The sequence below is a fragment of the Diorhabda sublineata genome, chromosome 5, assembly GCF_026230105.1.
Source record: "Diorhabda sublineata isolate icDioSubl1.1 chromosome 5, icDioSubl1.1, whole genome shotgun sequence".
NCBI lineage: Eukaryota > Metazoa > Arthropoda > Insecta > Coleoptera > Chrysomelidae > Diorhabda > Diorhabda sublineata.
In genome coordinates this window covers 26,587,189-26,601,619 of record NC_079478.1, presented here as the reverse complement: position 1 = coordinate 26,601,619, position 14,431 = coordinate 26,587,189, and the positions used below count along the sequence as shown (strand labels likewise).

Genomic DNA, 14,431 nt, shown 5'->3' with positions numbered 1-14,431 from the left:
CGCACTTGTTTTTCCTACTTACTAATGAAATCTGAAAGTGTCGTTATTTAATTTAATAAATTCCCACATTCTACTATTTGAACAAATTTTTATGGGTAAGTTTTACTGAGTAATTGAATACTACGTAAATACTTACTTTCCATATTTTTGTTCCAAATTATACAAAATATATATTTTATATCACGGAAGTTATAACTTAATATATATCAGATTCGTAGAAGTTACGTTTATAGTTTGATCGTTTTCTGGTTTTTGAATTAACAGTAATCCGTTCGCAAAGCACAAGACAGATATCAGTCATTGACTTGTTTCAAACCATAGATGTTTCCATCCGCAATAGTGCCTGTGCGAACAAAGGCACGGTACGGCACAAATATCCAACATTCTTGATATACTGCAGACAAAATATTCTTGATAATGGGCGGGAGTTACTGAATAAATTGATCTAATTGTATACAATTAATGTCCAATTTCTGAAAAAAACACAAATTCCCAGAGACATATCCAGTTATAATCATATTCCTCCAAATACAAATAATCTAAATTTACAAATATCATATCGTTGATTGAGAATCGCAAATCTGATTCTGATTTTGAAAGCCCGTTGTTTCTAGAAATAACACTTCTTTTACAGATGCAACGACTATTTTTTTTTAATTCATAACTGATTTCTCAAGGCAGAAACTTGACTCCACAGTAAATTAGTATGATGATAATTCAGCTCATCTTACCCATATCCGAAGTTCGTACAAGTTGAAGTTTTTCTATAAAATAAAAATTTTATAAAGATACATTTTCATAATTTTGAACATAACATGATCTGTGACGACACGTTATTATATGGTAAGGTTAGGTTTCCGTCATTCGTCATCAAGTGATTAATCCTAACATCAATTTTTTAATCACGCAGACCAGAAAATTCCATTTTCTTACCATAAAGACAACTTATTCATAATTTTTTCAATCCATCTTAGACAAATCTAAAGGACCATCCGCAAAAAAGTGAAATGGTATAGTTTATAGTTCATACTTTAGTAGGTAACATTCTCTTCAACGCAAAAACCTGATCTATATGATTCTGCAGTATTTCTCGAATACTTCTGCAGTGTTTCTAATGGGCAGTCACATTTCATTTTCTGTATATATAGAAGTGGAATATACCTTGATCTTCAATATTCTACACAAATCAATAACAGCTGCTGAATTCCAGTTGTTCAGGTGACCACTTTTATGGGGTAATAGATTCTATACCAATACATTTAACAGGAAAATTTTCAAAATCAATGTAAAGTGAGGGGGCGCTTCAACGTATAAAAACCTCCTGATATTCTTTCATACAAAGTACAAAATATTAACCGCTATTTAGGATTATGGGTAGCGAATAATGTGAAGATGGGGCATCTACACTTCACTTTGAATGGGTTCAATTTTGAATTTGTACTAAGATGTTTCTTGTTTATTGAAAACGTTGTTAGGAATCTATGGAAGCCTTTTGATATACTCTAATTCTGAAAAATCCATGTCAAAAAAATATTAGAATATTGTATCTAATCATACGCCTCATATATATCCGTAACGGAGTTCCAGAAAGTCCAAATTTGCATTGTTTCAAACATCTCAAATTATTTCTAACTAGAATGTATATTTTTTGTCAGCATAAACAACTTCAGGAAGGTTTACTAAAAGTATTTTCGCTATAACCCTTCGGATTAGTACTTGTTTCTCATGGGTTTTTCTCTTGGAAATTGTTTAACAATTGGTTAATATTAATTTCTGAAATAATTCAGACAATATACCAACCTTTAAGGAACATTTCACCTCGAATATTTGCTGTTTGACTACTCATTCCATTGTTTATATATACTAAGAGTATTACTGGACACATTGCACTCAAGCAAAAAACATCGACCTAATTTTATTTTCTTGACACTAAAATTTATGTATAACACTTGTAACATCATTATTTGTTATCACATTTAATGATTCTTCATTGTCATTTGCCTCTTAATTATCAAACGGCGATAACTATTGAATCATTCTCGTAGAAAGTGACCAACTGACCGTAGTTATAAGTGTCACACCTATACAGTTTTCAACCTATGTTAATATAAATTGTTCATTAATCAATATTCGTTTTTGGTGAAAGCAACTTGAATTAATGTGGAATGGAACAAATTTACAAAATTATTTCTGCTATCAAAAACAACATAGTTCACTGTAAGTAATTATAGAGAAGATGTATAAAATTCCCGCATCTCATTATATCTACATATCAAAGTAGATGTATCATTTTATATTTTGATTTCACAGTATCTATGAAATCTTCGATATTTGTCTATTAGACATAAAACGAATAATATCTCAGGACTACAGATTATTGTTCATATTAGTAGAAAGTGCAAGGTAATCCTCGCACATGTAGTTAAATGGCCGGTTTCATATTACATTTAAAGGAAGCTTTAAATTTGAACTTTTCATTAAATTAAACGGCGCGTTTCATTATTGGCATTTATCCTAAATGTTTTTTTCAATTTAAAATTCATAAATGTTTCACTTTAGCATCTTAAAGTCTCCTTTAGCGGTAAACATAAATTATATTCCAATTCTAAGCTGACTCAGGCATCTTTTCAAAATAAAAATAAAATATTTATGACACAATAGCTAGATATCCTGCTATATTGAGTTCAAGTTCAAGCTCATGAGATAAAAATATTTCGACACATAAAAACGGAATATCTTTTAGTAGGTGACAACGGATATTGCATTCAGAGATACCTCATGACAAAATTGGAAAACGTGAATACAAACGCTGAAAATTTATACAATAAATCTTTTGTTAGAACTAGAAACGTTGAAGAAATAAAAATTGTGCATCAATTATGTAAAACTAAACCTGTATTACGATTGGAAATGATAAAAATAATTATTGAATAGAATAATTGGAAATTAGAAACTGAATTGAAGAATTAAATTGGCAAATAGAAAAAACAACAACACACCACCAAAGATCGAACCAAAAGAAATGTTACTAACAAAATAAGACTCACTACGTTTTTCTAACGACACATATTGGAAAAGGATGGAGTCCTTTTAACATCTTAAAGAAGCGTTTACTTGAGACACCGTTACAGATCTATTAACAACTGAGTCGAAGGGCCCTTTCTTAATCTAAATCGACCTTCACCGAGCTGATAATAGAACGAGACTTATTTTATAAGAAATTTAGAATCTTAGAAAATATATTGAATATGGGCTTTCTATTAATATCCTGTTTATGTTTAAATATTGTACAAAAATGATTTTTCATCCAATCTTGCAGCATGAAGATAATAAGAAAACTTTATCCTGACTTAAAGTGTGAGACGTATAGAATGTGTAGATGTTGGGTTTTTGGACAATCTATTTCTTGGACTCCTTTTGACGAAATCAAGAAATGTCTTACTCCTAGCCCTATTCTTGAGAGATCTGATTTTTTAAGCCCTGTGTAATTCAGACTGATGCTAGTGATACTGGTTTTGGTACAATCCTTTATCAAGAATGTGGTGGAAATATAGCACAAAAGTAAAAGAACTCTTGGGAGTAATTTTTGGCATTGAAAAATTCCGAGGCTATGTTAAAGGTACTCATTCCACTCCCAAGACAGATCATTCATCTTTGCAATATCTTTATAAACTTAAAATCCATCTAATGGCTCGACTTTCTTCTAGACTTTTTCCGTTTGATTTCGAAATTAAACATAGAAAAGGAACTGCTATGGTGGTTAGTGTTGCTACATCCCTTTTTTCTCCGAGCTTTCCATTATTGAGGTAACTACTTTTAAACCAGATGATTGGTATACTTCTACGTTAGAAAAGGACTTACATAATCTTCATTCGTACCCCACATTTAAGATTGAAAATAATATTTTGTGCAAACATATCTTGTCGCCTAATCCAATATCTAGTAACTTATTTAATTGGAAAATCGTTGTACTTACGTTTAACAGAATTGACATATTGAAGTTATTTCTTGACATTTAATTAAGTGCTCATTTGGGCATATATAAAACCATCTGTCGTATCTTTGAACTCTTCTATTCGCCTAAACTCAGAAATTCTTTATATTTCTACGTAAATAAATGTCCAGGTAGTGCTTCTTGTAAAAATCAAAATTGACCTAAGGCTAGTATTATATGTTATTAAAATAATATTAATTTTCCTTGACAAACTACTACAGGTTTGCCGATGCCACTTAGTTTCACCTGATTGAATAATAGAAACACTTTTATATTAACACAAGCTCTGTTTTATTGTGATCACGTTGATATAGGGATGTCTGCAAAAAATTCTGTCTTAGTAGAGGATTGCGAATTTTAGATTTAAATTTCAACGCGTGTGGAAATGAATGACTGAGAGATTCCAGGTAAGTATACTGTGTAATAACAGAAGACCCAAAATTGCAATTCTTCTGTAATATAATTTTCAAATATGATACAAGATCTCTAATCTATCTTTTTTGCTATTTTTTATTTGAATGTTCGGCAGTTCACTGTAAATTTTTCTAGGCATGTAAAAACATTCATCGAAATACCAAAGAAACAGATATTAAATACTTTGGTTTCCAAAAAAAAAAACTTGGCGGAGCAAAGGACGAGAGCCCCGTGGTCGTCGTAAATCACAAAATAACACACATATTTTCTATTTTTTTCCAATAATTATAATTATTTTATATTGTTGTCGTTTCACTAGTAGAATTATAAAGAACAGCGGTTTCAGTCTGGTTGAAAATATTTAAATACGATACCCATTATTTATGAGTTATTTATTTTAGCGCATGTATTTCAAAGAGGATACTTCCATATAATGTAAATTGTCTTGGTTTAAAATATTGTTTATTCACCTAAAAATGATTCGCTCAAAGAAATTGATAAAAATTTCAAAATTTTGCCAATCACATTTTAAATAGACTCCCATTTCACGGACAGAAAATTATATTCCTTGCAAACCGCAAGAACTTCAAATGTAACTGTAAATTCACTAGCAATATGTATTATACATAAATAGACATGTATTTGCATCAAATATTACTTTTGAAATCAAATTAAAACCTCATAACAAACATACAACATACATTATACTTCATATTTTGATTCCAGCGTGACGTCACATTGTGCGAGAGTGCCAGCTCAAAAGCATACCGGTGTATGTGTATGGTGTTACTCACCTCGGATTTCTTTATAAAGTTTTTCACACGAGTTGAAATATGTAAAATCCGTAACCCTCTTTTTCTATTATCCAATTAAGTGGAAGTAACTGGCATCAACATAGTTGTTTATACCTGACAACCCAGTACTTCGTCCACATAAATAATAGACAACCCAACATCTGCACATACTATATTGTTATACATAAGTCAATATAAAAATTGTCGTATCATCTTGGTGCTTCAATATTTAACGAAAAATCATTTTCTTTAAATAATTGAAAATATTTATCGTACAATGAGCAAACACGGCACCCATCTTTCGTGAACTTTCTCATGTCTAAATTTTCAATAAATATGCGATGTTCCGCACTTTTCGAAATGCCTACTATGTCTGCTAGCCCCACCTTACAGTCGACGATCATCCCGTACTGCTTTGTAGATTTTCTTCAACATTTCTAAAGTAGACACCTCCATTTGGTCGACCATTGTTGTGGATGCTGGTTTTCATAGATAGTATGACCTCATTTAAGCTCTGTTACCCAATATTTTACTGTTGATAACGAAGGAGCTGTCTCACTTACCCAGAAATAGACTCTTTATAGGCGAAAAAGATAGCAAAGTTTTGCTATTTGTACCTTGGAATCTTTGTAGCAACAGAAACTATAACTCCAATACAGACTGTATTTTTCCTGGTAAAGAAACTGCTGATTTTATTGAGGTAAATGTCGAAAAAGTGTAAGAGTATACCAAGATATATTTCTCAATTATCTAGTGTCGAATAATGAGACATAAGTAACAATTCAATAGGTGATGTAGATACGAACATTATAGAGACCTTTGAAGAGTATCAGAAAAAGTAATTTTGGTTTATTTTGAGAAATACTCTCCTCCATCCCTATCACAGTGAAGTGATAATGTTTAGTTTGAGAATAGAATTCTTTTTATCGATAAATCGTATCAAATTAGCACAACTAACATGTGTACCCAGATAGAAATCCGCGTTCCTTAAGAACGCTATTATCAATGAGATTTTCGCCTTTATTTTTGCCCATATCAGCTAATATGGTGATAACTAATTTTTTCCTCGCTCGAAATCAACCTCAGCATTCGAATTCATGAATAATTATAATGAAAGTCATTTTATTTTTGCTCAAGAACCTGAATTGCTATTAAAATTATTTTCATATGAAAAAATATTTTTGAATAAATTATCTATCTAAACAAATTCTTCTTCAGCCAAGGTTCTTGAAAGTCATAACGATCATGTCATTATAGTTAAATCTAGTACTTCAATATTTTTTTCAAGAAATACAATCTTGAATGCAGGAAATTGAGAAAATTGAAAATAAGCTGCCTCATATTTCGTTGTCGTTAACAAAACTGTATATTAAAATTTCGCACATAAGCCGGTACTAAACTAGAGAGAGAGGGATATACTACGGAATAAGTGTGTCAAGAATTGATAAAAGTAAATGGTCGTTCTTAGTTTAGTTCACGGTACGATCCGGTCGGTGAAAGAGTGCGTCAAAGCATGCCCTGAATATAATGTGACGAACGTCTAGAACGCTGTGAAGCGAAAGTGCTGAACAATCTCAAAAACTTTTTTTTAGCCAAAGACAGCATGTTCAAATACCTTGTAGCTCTTTTGCTCTATTTTAATATTCAAGTTTTTGGATTGAATACAACTATTGGAAATGTAACTTCCGGAAACGAATTGTGGTTTAGTTTGGTGCAAAACTGTAAAGAACCGACGGTTTCTTGTATTAGAGATACGATACATGATTTTCTCAAAGACACATTCGATTACGATCAGGATGTTCATTTTACTAATTTCTTGAAGTTCTCAAAAAACAATTTTATCTACAAAGATGTCGATAATGAGACTGCAACCATTTCCGAGGATTTACATAATGAATCACCGTTTGAAGAAATTTCAAGATCATTACGAGAAAATTCTAAAAAGTTTTTTATGACTCACGATATTGAAGTATCACTTCCCGAGGAATTTTTCCTTGGTAGTACACTAAAAGTGTCACCTCGCAGTTTTGATACTAATAGCACTTTTTTTAAAGTAGAACTAGTCCCAAAAGATTTTTCACAAAGTGTAGGACAAGGAAGGATATTCAAAAATCTATTGGGAAATCTCATAAGTAAGTATTACCGTCTATTGGAAACTGACATTTGGTAACAGATAGAAGTATGATGTCACTTCGGTAGAGGTCGTTGCTTGAAGAAGGTCACATATTCTTCGTATTTAATTATTATTTCAGGCATTTGTATAAATAATCCTTCATTTTATCTATTTTCATTTTTATATAAATTAATACATTATTACATAATTGTGGAAAGGTGTATTTTCAGTTATAGTATTCACAAAACTATGGCCGAATATGTGTCATCAATATGTACTTATTTAGTTTTCTTGTTACTTATATAGAATATTTTCATATTTTTTCAAATGTTTAGTGTTTTTTGAATGAGCTTTTTAATTTTCTCTCTTACCAACGTACTTTGAACATGGTTACCTAGTTTATAACTTATTGTAACGTTGAAATTTCTTATCCAAGTAATTTCCAAATTCTTAGAGTGACTGATATTGCCCTAAAAACACTGATTATTTTTATTCCAATACTGCTGTGTAATTCTGTAAGTCCTTCTATCTACCATACTACCGCAAGTTACCGTCAGTAGTTAACCCATGTGCATGGTGTATACAGATAGGAGTGTGGGATTAGGTATATGTTGCGCTCCACTATCCCTTCAAATTCTCATTTCCAAAATTCCATGATATATTATTTCGTCTGTATATTATCATCCCTATCATGATCCTCTTTCAAGCCAATTCCAAATATGTCTATTTAATAAGGATCTTCACATATTATTCCTGCCTGTAATTACATTGTAATTGCACATTAGTAAGTAGTTCAAACTCCAGTTAAGACCTTGGGGTAGAAAAATTTTTAAAGGTTATACGCAGCTCTCAACCTACAACACTATATTTAAGCTGAAATTTAAGGAACCGTTGGTGATATTCATGCTGAACACACTATTTACACTTCCACTACATCAACACTGGAAACGCGCGTCAGACAGTGTAATTGTTGGTGTAGTGGAAGTGTAAATGGTGTATTCGGTATATCTAAATAGAACAAATATTGTTTACTGCGAATTCGCTTACTTATGTTGAATATAAACAAGTTAGAACAGCTCAAAATTTTCACCATGTAGGCGATTTTGAGAGGGTAGTGCTTTGATTTAGTCAGTTGCATAATTACCTGTTATGTTTACTGTACTGAAATGGGCAGAATATGGTGGAGGAATATGAGGGAGACTCACTGAGCAACCGATGCGTACTACTAAGAGCTGGAAGGGTGTTTGCTACTGCGCGTCAAATCACTGATTAATGATTTAGAAATGACGGTAGACCTGTTGCTAGGCTACACTAAAACGCCGCATCAAAATTTTCTGTATATTTTCATACTGTTCACGATTACAGAGCAGCGATGTGTTATTAGTGCTGAGAGATGTACATAGGAATATTGAAGTAATCTGGGTGGAGGCTTCTAGCAGCAGATCATCACTTGTTTTTATTGGAGGCATTAGGACAGTTGAGCGGCACTATTTTGAAATAGACCAACTAGGATATTAAAGAAGTTCAACTTCGAAGAGAGATCACATATCACTCAAAGAATCATCGCTATTTATACATGTGAAAACTTTATCACAACATTCATCAAAATGCTAGTTGGAATCTTAGAATTTTTGAGCAATGAATTTTCAATATATGTCTCGATAATCGTGAGCAAGTCAGAATATTTTCCAAAACTGGATAATGATAAATTTTTGAATGTGATATCTTTACGGAGATTTTTGTTGCTATTCCACCTTTCCATCTGCTTGGAAATATAGAAACATGTCTTGCGAGATGTGGTCAAATAACATATTGTTGAAACCAGTTCAAGACCAGGACATTTTTATACAGGAATATTGAACGAATTCAGCAATTTGTGGCACCAACTCTAGCGAAAATTTCAAATGTCATACTTCATCGAAAATTTCGTCCAAGAATATTGGTCCTATAATTTCATTTTCTAAAATCTAAAATGACTAAATATATTTCAGGGCATATAATTTTGGCTTTATTTGTACAGCACGGATTTTCATCTGCCCCATATCGATAAAATTATGGATGATTCTCATTGATCAATATAAACAAAGATTCATCTGCTTCTTTACTTCTTCTTTCAAACATGGATGACGATAATAGTAAGCTACCGCCTGTTCTTTGACAACAAGTCGAAAGACAAAGTCCGGCATTCTCCTCATCATTTAGGTGGTATTCTCAGTGGTCTTTTTCCTTCTGGGTTATTCATTTTTGCGTCCTCAACAAGTCTACTGTCCTCCATTCTTCTTATATGTTTGTTCTAGAATCCTCGTCTCTGTCTTACTCATCTTCCTATATACTGTATTCCACTTTGCTGGTGTTAAATTTCTTCATTCCGTATTCTGCCGTATAGTGTTTTGCCTTATATAATTCTTAATATTTTTATTTTGACTCTTTTCATTTTCTGTAGTGCCCTACTCATATTTTGTCTTATTTCTGCTGCATATGTAATGATAGGTCTTCTAGGTATTTGTTCTTCCAAACTATATCTCTCGGGTATCCCAACATTCATTGTGTGCTTTCTTAGTTCATTAAAAAGGTTTCCAAGCTTCGTTGTTTTACTTTAGTTTTGAAGGAACTTAATAGCCTTTCGAGATAATTTTTAGCAATAAGGACATCATCGCCAGCATAGCAAACGACGTGGAAGAATTTTGAATTCCGCTATTTTCGCAGAGTTTCTATTATTTTATCAATAATAATATTAAATATGAAGGGATTAAGTGATTCTCCTTGTCTTATTTCTGGGTTTGCATTTATATATTCTGTTTTTGTATGTCCCGATCTGATTTTTGTTTCACAGTGGGAATTAATATGTTGTATAGTTTTTTCAAAATTCATTAAGGAAATTTTTTTAACTAGAATGTTATCTGTGATTGGTTCCTTTATTAGGATCATTCTCCAGTGATCCCAGAAGGTTTCTAACTTTGTGAGGATGTATTCTATGTGATAATGTTAATATCATTGAATGTCTGCTTGGTACAGATACTAAGATTTTCGTGATCTTATAGTCCGGGAGACAGCGGCTTTTTTTTTTTTCAAGGAATTTGATCCCGGCTGAGTTTAATACGGTACGCTGTATTCTCATTCCTAAACTCGAAACCGACCGTCAGCCTCAAAACCATTGGTGTGTACATGCATAAGAGGCGGCTGTAATCGTGAACAAAAAGTTTTTTCAAGTTATTTTGTCCCATATGAAATTGCTATCACCCAATATTGATGTTAATTAGCCACAAAAAACAGACGGGGGATGATGTCGAGCGCGCTAGCTTGACAACAAAAATAAGAATTTCAAATAATCCTATCCCACTTGAAATTATCATAAATTATTTCATACATATATAGAAATACAATAATGACCGTCAGCTGCCTGCTAGAGGGGCTAAGTAAGATCTGACAATCGATAGGCGCGTGGAGTTTTTTATGTGCCGACTGACTACTTTTCCCTCAATAGATAATCAGCTGACGATCATACTATAATATTTATAAATTTCAAATAAGTTTTGCATGATTTATCCAAGGTACATGTGTCTCAGTTCTTTGAACGATCGGCAGCAACCTCTTCCCTGACTACTCGTTAAATGGAAAATTTATTTACTCTAGTTAACTCAGCAATTCTTATTATTGCATTATCATATTGTTGAATATTTTCCTTTTGTAAACAATCGAATATATTTAAAATAACTTGCTGTGTTTGTATATCTAAATCTTTATTATTCCCACTACACTGTGCAATTTCATTGTCTTCATTCGCCCATGGTCTAAAGAACGCCATATTTATATTTATTTAAAGAAATTTATGAATTAACTAGATCTAAACTAGCCACGCCACTGATTACCGCAGACTGTTTAGCAGGAATATTTCAAAGAAATTGTGTACATACTCCTTCCGACAGCTATGGTCAATAGAAATGTTATGTTATGTTTATGATTCGATGGTAGAATGACGGTTTGTTAAATGTTTACCGAATTTTATACGGGACGTAAACATTATTTTCCAAATCTTCAAGCATATTAATTGTGTTAATGAACCAAGATAGTACACCACAGTTCATTTTCCCCTCCCGCACCAGCAAGTTTCAATATCCTGGGGGTAGTAATCATCAACAAGGAACTTAAAAAAACGTGAATTGACGAAATATGTGATTTGATTTTATTTTTACCGTATTTGTAAGAAAAGGATTATATCTTCTCGAACCCTTTAGCTGTAACTCTATCCAGTTTTTTGTCAAATGCTAGGATACGTCGTCTGTAGGACTATTGAAAAGGTAATGAAAAATGGAATCTGACCATACTCCCTTTTTCCTAATGTGGCTATTAGAAATTGAGGTAAAGTAAGAAGAATAAAGTTCCCTACTTGGGGAATTATTAGTCCTTTCTATGAAACTTCGAATAGTCTCAACCATAAAATTATCTAATTTCACTCTAATTCTGTTTTTTAGATGTTCCTTCTTACTCAGATTATTTGTATAAGCCTTATACATCAAATATCGTCAAAGAAAGTGATCTGTTAACGTTAAGTTTAGTGATTTTGATGACTTTTCAATTGTAGTGGTCTAAATCCCATTTTCTGCAAATGTTCCTCGTTATTTTCTCTGATAAAACTTAAATGTAAGGAGCGCCGTCCTATTGAAACCATCATGTTTTACTAGAGATATCTTGGTCTTCTTAATTGGAAAGATAAAAGACATGCAATTTCCTTAATCAAATTCAAAAATTTTAAGAAGCGTTCAGGTGTGACTAAAAATAGTATGGCCTTAATAATCTGCTAATCACATCTAATCATATATTTACTTTTTAAGGACGCTCAATTGAAAAGTTTATATATTTAATAATAGTATATTCTATTGAAACCCATCACAATCGTTACATCACCTTACACTTCCTTATAAAATTGCAGTCACCTGTCTAGACAAATGGACATGCCAAAAAATGTGGATTTTCCAGTAGGCAAAGTCCAAACATCTTTTTTCATCCAAAACCTATAGACGACTAGTTGGGAGTAAGTCATTCTACAGATTTTTCTTGTGACTCCAGGAAATAAATAGACTTTAGATTCAACTTTGCATCTACGAACACACCAACGGAATCAAGACTTCGATGTTTTTCTGGCATTACCGTTCACCACATTGGTAACGTAGTCTCCAAACCCTAAAATCAATAAATTAGACATTTTTTTGCATTTTGTTGCAATTTAGTATTCTGTTGCATTTTATATACGAGCCCCATCCCATTTCAGTTTGCCCAATTGGAAAAAATTACTAATTATTGCTTTTTCAGCAATTAAAAACCGGCAAATTGTTTCGTTTTGAGCATTTTATATTTTCTATAAACATTTTAGATACTTTTACAGGAGTTACAAGTCTTAACATATGTTATAATTACAAACCAAAAAAAAACGAAGTATAATCAGAAAAGCTTAAATATTAAACATACTTCTAAAAGTTACCATTGCGTAACATCCCCTTTATTTTTAATAACAGCCATAATTCTTTGAGACATGGTGTTTACTAAATTCTGGTAGTATTCGGGAATAAAATCATCCCAAATTTCTTGTAGTCTTTCTTTTAATTTCATGACCAGTTCTAGCTGGATTAGCACGTAACTGCTTTTTCATTTCATGCCAAATTGTTTCTATTGGTGATAAATCTGGACTACTTGAAACCCACTCTAAAAGTGGAATATTTTTGTCTGAGAACCATTTTAAGGCCTTTTTTGACTTATGGCATACTGCTCCATCTTGCTGAAAAATAAAGGCTTTCCCAGCGGTTAAAGTTACTTCTCTTGTTGGCAACAATGATTCTTCTAAATATCCAGGTACTTTTCAGTATTGACAATTCCGTTTATGAAATGCAGTTTTCCCACTCCTCTTGCAGATATCGAGCCCCACACCATCACAGATACCGGAAATTTTACTTTCCGTTTCCAACAATCCGGATGAAAAGCTTCATTTTTTTGTCGAATAACTCTATTTCGATCGTCGCCTACGCAAACTTCAAAACGGGACTCATCACTCCAATGTATACAGCTCCACTGTTTAAAATTCCAATTTTGCACATTAGGGTCTGTTTTTCTTTTGGATTTGAATCAATAATGGCTTTTCCTTGGCCTACGTAAAGAAAATTTAAATTTAGAAAAATATGCATTAAACTAAGATGTTACAAAATTCACCTTATATGTCCGAAATCCTAATTTTTGAGCCTTTCTGTGATATGTGGATCTTGAAACCCGCCTACCCACTGCATTACTCCAAAGTACACTTAGTTGATAGTTAGCATATCTGTTTTGTTGAATTATTCTTTTTAACGCTTGTTTATCTTTGTCTGACAATTTCGATTTTCGGGACAATCGAACCATTTGCTTTATACAAGCGAACTATATTTCGATGTATTTTGACATGTTTATAGATATCGCGATTTCTGAGTTTTTTTCCATTTTTGAATAAGTTTATTATGATTAATCGAATTTTTCCATCAATAACTTTTCCTCTAGCCATTTTTAAAATTATAATCACCTTACTTACTTACTTCAAAAATCTATCTATCACTTAAAAAAACATTTTGTGAAAATATGACTTACACAGCCTACTTTATTATTTGCTTATTTTAGACCTAATGAAACTTTGAACACAATTTTGGAAACAATGAATCCTTGTATATGCATAAAAAATTATTATCAACAAGACCTATCCATTTCCATCATATGGAATATCACTCAAAATATTTGTTAATATTTATCCAAAACCTATTTTAGACGTAAAAATAAAAGTTTAAAATATTTTACCAACAGCTACTTTTTGGCATTTCAAAATAAAGTTTAATAATTTCGAATTTTCCTAAGTGGGCTAACTGAAATGGGACGGGGCTCGTAATATGATCCTTCAACAAATTCTACGCATTTCTTATTTCACAATGTTTATTCTATGCCTTCAAAAAAGAGGTGGGCGAGAGTTGGAAACTTCTTGTGAAAATGTCCGGTTCTGCATAGCCGATTTTTATAAACTTGATTTTGTTCGAAATAGCTTTTGTCCAGCAATATAAATTCAAAGCAGTAGATCTTTAAAAAGTAAACTATTAACTAAATTAA

At 32.1% G+C, this 14,431-nt stretch overlaps 1 protein-coding gene across 1 annotated transcript in view; it reads left to right on the top strand.

Annotated features, from left to right (window-relative positions):
* Positions 1–6,805: 6,805 nt before the first annotated feature.
* Positions 6,806–14,431, top strand: part of LOC130444685 (uncharacterized) — a 67,900-nt gene continuing 60,274 nt past the window's right edge. Inside the window, exon 1 of the mRNA XM_056779962.1 lies at positions 6,806–7,334. Within this exon, the coding sequence (XP_056635940.1) occupies positions 6,806–7,334 (529 nt within the window). The remainder of the gene's footprint in view (positions 7,335–14,431) is intronic.